General features: G+C 40.5%; 1 protein-coding gene across 4 annotated transcripts; it reads left to right on the top strand.

Moving 5' to 3' along the window:
- Positions 1-389: 389 nt before the first annotated feature.
- Positions 390-9,998, top strand: rab9a (RAB9A, member RAS oncogene family). Of its 4 annotated transcripts, none has more exons than XR_001810795.2 (3): positions 390-465; positions 858-2,228; positions 3,188-3,679. XR_001810795.2 is itself a non-coding variant. In XM_047151284.2 (3 exons), the coding sequence occupies exon 3, from the start codon at positions 7,546-7,548 to the stop codon at positions 8,152-8,154; it is 609 nt and encodes a 202-aa protein (XP_047007240.1). In that variant the 5' UTR covers positions 1,925-2,228; positions 3,188-4,687; positions 7,524-7,545; the 3' UTR covers positions 8,155-9,998. The 4 variants fall into 4 exon arrangements, 2 of the variants coding, with proteins under 2 accessions (XP_017313611.1, XP_047007240.1); XR_006981127.2 differs by lacking the exon at positions 390-465 and adding an exon at positions 487-669; XM_047151284.2 differs by lacking the exon at positions 390-465 and adding an exon at positions 7,524-9,998 and having other exon boundaries at positions 1,925-2,228; positions 3,188-4,687.
- The last annotated feature ends 1,178 nt before the right edge of the window (positions 9,999-11,176 follow it).

Below are 11,176 nucleotides of genomic sequence, written 5' to 3'. Positions count from 1 at the left end.
GTTGAGTATATCCTGTTGTATAATGGTTCTAGGATTTAAAATTGATTAAATCACAAATGATCTATTTAATATCTGGTGTATTTCTCAAAACATTCCAGTTTGTAGGATTATATTTCATTATAAGTGTCTCACTGTAATCACGCCTTACTTGTGAATAGATGTCTCTGTCAACATATGTTTAATTTCTCAGGTTACTTCAACTATGAAGGAGAGAAAAAAGACAAATGTGTTTTTGTTTTGTGAGAAGAAGCGGCATAAAAATCTTACACTCTTCTCGTCTACTTCTTTTTGTATGCATGTAGAGACCAAAGAAGGTACCTAGGGTTGTTAATTTTGATATAACATTTAGCACAGTAGTATGCATATTGCTAATGTATCCTTTGCGCCCTCTAGCGGTGGCAGTGGAAATTGTTGGCAGGGAACAACAACAAACATGGCGGATTGGATTTAATACAGTATAAACCGGTAAGGATTTAAAAAGAAAGAAAGAAAAGAAAAACATAAGGAGGAATAATAAAACATTTTGTTCTGATTTTTATATGGTCGGTAACGTTATTTGGGCGTAGATAATATGTGGTTGAAACACTAGTAACTTTAACCCAAACAGCTCGCACAATAGGCCTAATCTCTCTGGATGCGTTACAAATGGTTTCAGACTTTCTACTTACAGTAAGTGCCCTTTATAGGGAATGGCAGTATGGCTTGTACGCCCTATATAGTGCACTACATGTTCAATAGCGATCCTTTTGGGTTCAGCCCCATTTACTGCCTGATGAAAGAAAATATAACGTTGTAACACATTTGTTTTGTTCTAGTAATGACAATTTACAAAATATGCTGATTCTCTTTTCATTTAGATGTGACAATGGAGTTAAAGGAAATTACACGTATGGCGATACAAATAGAGAAACTACACAAGGAGGGAAATTATGAAGATGTTTCATGTCTACTAACAGACATTTACAATACCAATGTGACATTAGAGCAGCTACAGACCACTGACATCGCCAAGAACATTTATCAGCTTTTAAAGTCATGCCCTGTAGCCAGTGTTCGGAAAAGAGGAAAGGGCGTGCTCTCAAAATGGAAGCATTTGTACGGTTCACTACATGAGCACAAAAAGATCAAAGACACAAGTCAGACAAAAGAATGTGAAGCAACTGAACCAGATAAAGCAGAATCAGCCCAACAGGACGTAGATGGAAAAGTGAACGACGACGAAACAATTATGGGTTTCAAAGGTGAGGAGAGTAATATGGACCAAGAGTCAAGTGACTCATCTTCCGTGAGAGATGCTTCATCAAAAGCCAAGATTGTTCGTCTAGAAGAAGATACGAGAACCACCTTAACGGTTCCACCTCTGATTAGCAGCTCCACAGACTCCACAGTTTTGAGAACCAAGTGTGTAGAACTGCTTATCCAGGCTCTAAACCCAGATCAAACAGATCCTGAACTGACAAACCAGCTAGCTCACGTCATTGAAACACACATAGACGCTCTCCACGGCCGCAATCCACTCAAATACAAATCCTGCATAAGAAGCAAGGTGGCCAACTTGAAGAACCCAAAGAACCTTCACCTGCGTCAGGGTCTTCTGACTGGCACATTGGCTCCAGAGGCGTTTGCCAGGATGTCTGCCCAGGAGATGGCTGGTGATGAATTGCGCCAGCTCAGGCAGGGGTACACAACAGCGGGCATCAGCGAGCACCAGCTGCCCCAGGGACCGGAGGGGACGGCCACGACAAAGGTGCGATGTCAGCGCTGTGAGGGGACGGACTGCAGGGTGACGCAGATCTCCCGTGGCACACTTTTCCTACCCTCCTGGGTGAAGAGAGGTAGTGGCGATGAAGAAGCCATGACCTTCATGACTTGTGCCAACTGTGGAGCGCAGTGGTACCATAACCGCTGGGTGTGCCTCTGATTTGGCTCTGAAGACATTGAAAATAGATTCAGGGTCTTTTGGACATCGGTGGCATGGTGGTGTAGTGGGTAGCGTAGCCACCTCACAGCACCAGGGACCTGGTTTGATTACTGTCTGTGTAGAGATTTGCGTGTTTTCACTAGGTTATCCAGTTTCCTGCCAGCACCAGTAAGTGGATTGGCTGTTCGAAATTGCCACTAGGTGTGCATAGTTCCCTGTGATGGACTGGCATTCAATCCAGGATGTATTCCTTCCTCAAGCCCATTGTTCCAAGGATAGGCTCCAGATCTACCGCCACCCTGACTAGGTCAAATTAATTTATCATATTTATGCTTGTATGAATTGCTACTTGGCTAGTTAGTGGGCTATTATCTAGCTACTAAATAAGCTGTGGTAGTGTAAAGTTAATGTTCTGGGGGGTTTTTTTGTTTGTTTTTTTTTGGTGATATAATATTTACATGAACATGTTAAATACTACATTCTTTTATGAACACTTCTGTTAACCACTAACATTTAGGATAAATCCCAGATGAAAATACATCTAACCATAACCCAAAAGTACATGAAAATACAATTAAATGGTCAACTCCTTTCAAATGGCTGACTCTGACCAGAATAAAGCTGTTACTGAAGTTGAATGAATGATAGAAAATCTCTATTGTAAGTCATAGCAGATAGCCCAACAAATCCTAGACTTTTTTGTTTGATTTTTTTTCTCTGCCCTTTACATGTCAAGTGCAATAAAATATTTAGTTTAAATGGGAAGGTCACTCTTTTAATTGCAATGTTAATTATGTATAACATCCACCTGTGCATACTAAAATGAGAATGCTTCCTCCTGCACTGCCATAGTTACTACTCCTGAAACAATGATTTCCTGTTGTACATGTGGTGAGCAGCTGCTTTGAATGTCATTGTGGGTTTTTTAACGCTGATTATAATCAGTTATTGTTGCTGAATAAGATTTCTCACTTATGAGGAAATGATTTGACAATTGCTTACAATTACATACTGTTTAACAAGAGAAAATGTAGAAAATGAATAGGAAGGTTAAATGAAACGGGAGAATCCACACACTGGGTTTGACAATATGTTCAACAAATTGAACATAATTGCACAAATTGAACATAATTATGCATATTTCACAAAAACAGAGAGATTTACTGTTAACTCTGAAAGTAATTGCCCGTGATTTGAACATTAATAGATGCTATGCATTGTGTTATGTAGTGCCGGATTCTGTGACCAATCTTTCTCATTTAATAGGAGACACTCAGATCAGCACCGGAGCAGACCAGCCCAAGAGACAATGCGCTCATAGAGGAATGATCATCAGGCCTAAACTCCACCGCCTTCCTGCAGACATGTGACACAAAGCGTGCCACATGTGCAGTGAGCATGTGACTCAGTAATCTGCAGTCTGGGGGCAGTTTCCCATGATGCTTTGCTGCAGAGAGCTTCACGCATCAATGCACAGCACAGCATTGTACACTGTAGGCTTGTAGATTTCTAGTTATCGGATATGATGAGTCTCGTTTGTGAGCACTGTGACCCAGGTTATTACTTGTACTGTTTGTGGAGAGATAAAGCATGTTATTAAGAGGGTGATACTTATGATTAGAGTGAATATAAAATTATGGCATACTTATACAGTGACTCTATTTGCACTTTACATAGGTCTATGTCAAGCTTGAATATTTTGTCCAACTGTTTGGGTGGGATGAAAATACATTAAATGATCTTTTTTTTTTCGTGGTGTTTCAGGACGCAAAGTCGATTCATTACATATATACAAATATGAATGAATACGGTTCATTCTAGAGAACAAAAAATTTTCATAGAGGACAAGAAATGTACTAAATACGTTCAAAACACGTTCTTATGATTAACAGTATGCATGAATAGGGATTTTGACACTATTACCAGTAGAGACCCATAGGGACTACTATAGTTTCCATTAAAACCAATACAATTCCCATTACAACCATTAAAACTATTACAAACTCTTTGAGGATTCTTTTTGTTTGTTTGTTTTTGTTTGTTTCTGCAGGGTCAATTAAGATGCCTTAAGCTTAGTGATATGTTTTATTGTAGGACTTTTGATTTCACATTTTGCATTGTTTTCCAAAGTAAAATACTGATATCTTTGGAGTCGACTCATAATTCCCAACTCCAGTTTTGAGAATCATCTCTTCTGGATTGACTCTTAACCATTACTCAAATTACTTTACTCTCCTACATGTGATTGCTTGTATTAATAAAATAAAAATAAAAACAAACAAACAAAAAAACAATGCTAAGCCTTCTTGAGGACAACATTTCTTGTTACAGATGATTCTCAACTCAATATTAAGTCCAACAGTGTGGAAATGATTAGACAAGGTTTTTTTTTTTTCTTCTTTGCATTGGTGATGTCGTCATGGCACGTCAATAAGACTTGATGAATGATAAGGCGCTGTATGTTTGCTGACTATTTAAAATATATATAAATATATATTGATAAAGACTCGTTGCCTCACACACTCAGCACCTGACTGGCTGTTTTAAGCTGTGTAACCTATTTGTGCAGTATTTTAACAGATGAAGCAGGTTAGAAGTCCCTCAGTAAAGAAGAAGTGTGCCTCTAATCTGGGTGTAAAGTGTCTGTTTGGTCATATGAACATGAGGGAAGAAACCCGGGGCGCCATGACTCGGAAAAATCCCTACAAGACCGGAGGAATGGCGCTGCATACACAGCTCTTCGATAATCGTCGCTAAACTATAAAGGTAAGGAAATAATTTCTTGAAAATAGCTGCCTTATTTGAGTGTCCTTATTGTGAATATGTGCGCACTGTGGAGTTTCGGGAGCATGACGAGTTTGATAGATAAATAAATAAATGAAGTTGTTCAGACAGTGTTCTGCAGAGCTAGCATGGATGCTAAGCAATCCAGGAAGCTTGATGAAGTCCTATTCGACTTTCAAGCTAATTTCTAGTCAGCTGGTGTATAATTATGTTCCTCGTTTACAACTTAAACATTAGGATTAAAGTTGTGATATCGCTGTTTTTGTTTTTAGCTCAGTGGGAATTTTAGTAGCTAGTCAGTAACCGCATATTTAGCTCATTTTTAATGTACTAGCTTAACTAGATAACGCCTCTTCAGTGTTGTCTGTCTTTCATGTTTTTTTTTTGTTTGTTTTTGTTTGTTTGTTTGTTCGTTCAGTTTGCTTTTGGTAAGTCACAGATATCTTTGAGGAAATATAAATCATTTTTCAGTATGGTGTTTCTTCCTCCTCAGTTATCAGTTATGACTTTTACTCCTCCCTGCAATGATAAATCTGTAAGATGACTGATTATTTGTCACTGACATGGCCTTTAAAATCATAAAATAAAATAAAATAAAATAAAATAAAATAAAAATGCTTTCTCAAGCAAGAGAATAGTTATTGGCTGCTAATTCTGTGTGAGGTTTTTCCCCCCCTCACATGATCCCAAGCTAACTTTCCACATGAATGAACCTCTGTCATACAAATGCATCCAGCATCTGAAGTCTCACTCATTGTCTCATTCAAGTCCCTCAGGAGATTATATCATTTGTCTCTAGGTGTTTTATGTTTAATATGACTTTGAGACCAACCACTGATTTCGCATTGGTTTATACATTCACTGGTCATGTTATACCGTATAGGTTGGTTTGTAGGTGTACAAATTCTGACTGTTGTGCATGTGTCTCTATACACAGTTTTTCATACCCTCCTTTACTCCATCCATTGTCGAGATGGGCCGGTCACTGACCGGTTATCGTTGGAGTGATGGATGACGATTCTCTGCTCAACTACGAGACTGACGCGGTAGTGTACTGTTTGTGGACGTGGTACGAGTGTATCCGGCACAGCGGAGTCGTCCGATTTTTACACGTTGTGTACACGTATACATGATTTATTTTTGGTTTATCAGAATTGCTTTGGATAGCACTGATCATTCTGTTGTCTGTCCAAATAAAAGGGTGGTGCTTCAACTGTTTCGGTTTTCACGTTGGCTCTGAGTTTGAGTCTTATTGGAAATTACGGCCTGTTAGTCTTGAAGTGGAAGGAGCGAGTTAACGTGTATTCCCATTTTATATTTTACAAACAAATAGGTAAGATACTTCAAAAAATATTGTTACCTACAGTACACGGTTGTGTACAAACGTTCTGAAGGACTCTTCAAGAACCAGGAGAAAACGTCGTTGTGTACTACTTCAGGGTCAGATTCTGATCACGGGGCCACCGATAGCCAGTCGGTACAGGATTTCGTGGAGTGTGGTGTGTGAAAAATGCTTGATTTTGCTGCCCCCCCCAAGTTGAGTTGCAACTTTCGCAGTGATGAGACCTTTTTAGCTGATCCTTTAGCTTGAGTTGAGGAGGGCTTTGGCTAAATGCGCCTTGTGATGTCAATTAAATTTTATTTGTATAGCACTTTTAACAATGGGCATTGTTCCAAAGCAGTTTTACGTTAACATAAACACAGGATGCAGATTTTAAATATGTGAATGTATCCCTAATGAGCAAGCCGGTGGAGAGGAAAAACTCCCTAAGATGATCTGAGGAAGAAACCTTGAGAGGAACCAGATTCAGAAGGGAACCCGTCCTCATCTGAGTAACAACAGATAGTGTGAAAGTAAAAGGAAGTTCATTATGATTTTTTACATGAAGTCTTTGTTGTTCTAGTCTACTTTTCACTAAAAGGAGACTTGAGTGCAAAATTGTATGTGGTCTTGATGCATCTTGGCCCAAATCTGCAGAAAACCTGGTCATATTGGAAAAATTGCAGTCTTCTCCGAATATTGCTGATTTTGCTTGGTTTCGTGTTCATTCCTGCAAAAATTGTGAAATCCTGAAGGGAGACCGATTAGCTGGATATGTATTGATGTTGGTCTGTTACTCAACCCAGAAGTGACACTTAAGTTATTTAAAAACTCTGCTGTGCTTCATACACTCGTACCAACAGTACACACAACACCAAGTCAACGTTAATGCTGTGCTGAGAATGATCCATGTAAAAATTAACTTGTTAGTCATGGCCCTTTGTCTGAAGAACAGGATAAAACGGGGCGACAGTCAGTAATTGTACACCTAGTGTGGCCTAAATGGTAAATTTTTACCTGATAAAAATGGTAACAGAGTGATTCACAGGTTGAAGAGTTTGACCTATCATTAGTAGATGAGTTTGAATCCTGATGATGCTACAGACATCTGTGGACAGGAGCCAAGGGGACTGAAAGTGTCCATGCTGTCTGGGTGGGAGGGATGGCATACTCTCTCTTTCCTGTCAATAACAGTGACACTAGCCAATCACATGTATGCGAAAGAGGGTAGATAGCGCTGTCCTATGTTACACTGCCCTGTGATGCAGCATGAGTAGCAGTTTGAAAAGATGCAGTTCATTGGAGGCTTCACATGTCTCAGAAAAAGCATGTGTTAGACTTCATGTTGGGAGAGGGGAGTGGGGGAGGATTGTTCACATAGCTGCTGTGTTGTATTGGTAGATGATGATCACTAGATCAGCAGGAGCATTCCCAATTTTAAAGCAGTAGAACTTCTTGCTAACAAATGGTTTCCCTAACTGTCTTTTCTTGTCTCAGGTTTCACATTAATTTCCTCACCATGGCAGCCAAGTCATCTCTACTAAAGGTGATCCTGCTTGGGGATGGTGGCGTGGGCAAATCGTCCCTCATGAACCGCTACGTGTCGGACAAGTTTGACGCGCACCTCTTCCACACCATCGGCGTCGAATTCCTCAACAAAGAGCTGGAGGTGGACGGGCGGCGCGTGACCCTGCAGATTTGGGACACTGCCGGTCAGGAGCGCTTCCGCAGCCTGCGCACACCATTCTACCGCGGCTCTGACTGCTGCCTCCTCACATTCGGCGTGGACGACACACAAAGCTTCCTCAACCTCGGGCACTGGAGGAAGGAGTTTGCCTACTATGCTGACGTGAAGGAGCCTGAGAGCTTCCCTTTCATCATTCTCGGCAATAAAGTGGATGTGTTGGAGCGGCAGGTCACCACCGAAGAGGCGCAGAGGTGGTGTTATGATAACGGCGGCCACTCGTATTTCGAAACTAGTGCCAAGGACGCAACGAACGTCGCCGAGGCTTTTGAAGAGGCTGCAAGGCGTGTGTTGGCACTGGAGGATCGTCAAGCACACGTCATGCCCTCAGACGTTGTGGATTTGCGCAGGAAGCCACGCTCTGGCAGTCGCTGTTGTTTGTAACAACTAGATGTTCTGGCAAAGTCAGTCCACTGATCATTTAAATCTGCCTAATAGACTTTTAAGGATTTACTGGAGCTGTGCTCTATTAGTCTTTCAAGGTGTTTAGTCATTCAGGGTATATTGAGTGTCTAGTAGTAGTAAGTCAAAGCGGTTTGGACTTTAGTTATAATCGTTAAAAATATTGGACCACTTGTTGGTTCTGGTCTGTGAAATCATCTGAGAATCATTGTCTAAAATTCTGTTGAAGGCTCTTGCGTGAGTGGTGAAACACGTTCAGCATTATTACACAAACGGCTTTGATTAACTGCTATTGCATTCAAAATGACCCAGATTGCCGCAAACCTTCAGACTATTGGAGCCTCTGGCTGGCAGGTGGTGCTAGTGTGCAGGAATATCTGTAGCTCCAAGCCAATAAGTCCTGCAGTTTTTGCATTAGAGGCCTTTTTCAGGCCAGTGAAATGTTGTGCACTCACGGGGAATAGAGTTTAATGTACACCATACCAGTCAAAGTTTTGAGTACACTGAATTGAAACAAAGTTTTGAAACTATTAAATGTGTCCTTAACCACTTACTATCTCACTATGTGGTGTGTTTTGATTTAATCCCTTACTTAGACATGAGTTGCATTTGCGAATTTTAAATGATTGTGCAAATGTCGTAAGTAAATGCATTGAGATGGATGTTTATGTTTAAGTACATGTTGATTAATAGTCTGGGGGGCGGCACTGGCCAAGTGGATGGCCGTTTTCGATTGATCTATGAGTTTGATCCATGTTTTCAGATTTGAGAAATATGATATAAACCTCATCATGAGGGGGGTTTCCAGGAAGTGTACTAAAAACAGTTTGACTGAACATATCATTTGAGCACCATATTTATTTTTATTTTTTTCTCCACAGTGCCTTTTCTCATGATGGATAAATATTCAGTTGGGCAGCTTTAAAAGAAACTTGAAAGAACACTAGTGGGAAATGAAACACTCCTGTGCACTGATTTTAGCATCATCCACTTAATGTGGCTGCATTACACAAATAAACAGTCTGACGACTCTAACACATGACAACACATAATAATAACTGCCCAACTGCGATGACGTGTCAGATCTACACTTAAGAACTTATAATGTGTATGTGCAGGACTTGGTTTTTCATTCAGTAGGATCAGGATGTAACGCTTACTTTGTGTCACATGACCCCATGAAAAAACCATGCTTTAGCACCTTTCGTTTGCCCCCCGACCCCCCCCCCCCCCCCCCCCCCCCCCCCCCCCCCCCCCCCCCAGCAACACAAAACACTCAGTCCTTTATGCATATATCTGTGCTGTTTTACTATAAAAGGGCAATGATTTCATTTTAACTACACATTAGGAAGGCCTTACCTATTTACATCTAGATTGTATCATACTTTTTACTATTATGATTTTACTAAGTAAGTATGTTGGTCCTAATGAAACAGCAATCACTTTTAATTTAACAGGCGAATGTTGCCATTTTCGAACTTAATTTATTGCAAATTTGGCATGATTTGTTTTTCCTCTTAGCTGCACAACTAAGAATATTTTGCGTTGTTTTTTTTCTGAATTAATATCTGTTGTGGAATCTATTTCTGTTTTCTGTCAGTATGTTGCACATAAATAAGGGGCTGGAAAATGTATGCTTCCAAAAACAAGCTATTCGTAAATGTACACACTCATCTCCAAGTCATTTGTACCGTCATGAACTTAACCTGCAAAATCTCACTTAAAGTATCGAAGCCAAAATTGAAGCTCTAAATGAGATGTATGTTTATGTTTAAGGTGGTCCTTTAATTGTTGTGTGAATCTAATTAAAATCTTGGTCAACTCTTTGTTGTGAATTTGTGATGCCACTTTATTTTTTGTTTTCACCGTGTGGATGATTACATATAAACTCCTCACTCTCTGTTACTAATATGTGAAATATGTATATAAGTTGCGAGATTGTAGCATAAAGTGATATAGTAAGTAATAAAACTCTTAAAAAAAAAAAATTACTGTTGTGAAACGGCCATGAAACAAGTTAGCTCCTATTATCAGTTACAGCAGCAACTTCTTTTGAAGTTCTTAAGGAAAAAATGCAACGTCTTCCATCCTGAAGGCTTTCCTGTGGTGCAATAGGTAAAGGTACAGCTCTTACTTACATAGCACTGACACTGGAGACTCCTTCCAAAAATGTTAAATAAACATCTCCTTACAGAATTCTTTGTAGCAACAATGAGATGTTTTCATTGTTAAATAAGATCATTTTAACCTTTTCTTTTCTTTTGAAAGCTAGTCCATGGGGTGTACAGTTTCTTAGTGGTTAGCACATTTGCCTCACACCTCCAGGGTTTGGGGTTCGATTCCCTGTGTGCACGGAGATTGCATGTGCTCCCCATGCTTTGGAGGTTTCCTCCAAAGTCCAGAGATATGCAATGGCTGGCGTTTCCAAGTTGTCAAACATTATCCTCTCCATACTCCTCCTTTCCCTCTCACAATCTTTGCAATATATCTTGCAATCAACCTAGGCTGGCTGTGGCTCAGGTGGTAGAGCGGGTTGTCCACTAATCGTAGGGTTGGCAGTTCGATTCCCACCTCATGTGACTCCATATGCCAATGTATTCTTGGGCAAGATACTGAACCCCAAGTTGTTCCCTTAAGGCAAGTTAGCCTTGCGTGAAATTTCTGCTACCATTGGTGTGTGAATGAGACACAGTGTAAAGCACTTTGGATAAAAGTGCTATGTAAGTGCAGACCATTACTATTCTGTACAAATATATTGGGGCGCACGGTGGCTAAGCGGTGGCTCACACCTCCAGGGTCAGGGGTTCGATTCCCACCGTGGTCCTGTGTCTGCAGAGTTTGCATGTTTGCCCCATGCTGCGATGGTTTCCACCCCAGTCCAAAGTAGGCTGATTGGCATGTCTAAAGTGTCCGTAGTGTATGAATGGGTGTGAATGTGCCCTGTGCTGGATTGGCACCCTGTCCAGGGTGTACCCCACCTTGTTCCCTGAGATAGGCTCCAGGT

The sequence above is a fragment of the Ictalurus punctatus genome, chromosome 26 (assembly GCF_001660625.3).
Source record: "Ictalurus punctatus breed USDA103 chromosome 26, Coco_2.0, whole genome shotgun sequence".
Classification (NCBI taxonomy): Eukaryota; Metazoa; Chordata; class Actinopteri; order Siluriformes; family Ictaluridae; genus Ictalurus; species Ictalurus punctatus.
Note: the sequence above shows the minus strand (reverse complement) of the source record. Positions and strands in the feature narration are given on the sequence as shown.

Excerpts from the sequence above, each read along its gene's own strand:
- rab9a (XM_017458122.3), top strand. The coding sequence starts at position 866 with ATGGAGTTAAAGGAAATTACACGTATGGCGATACAAATAGAGAAACTA.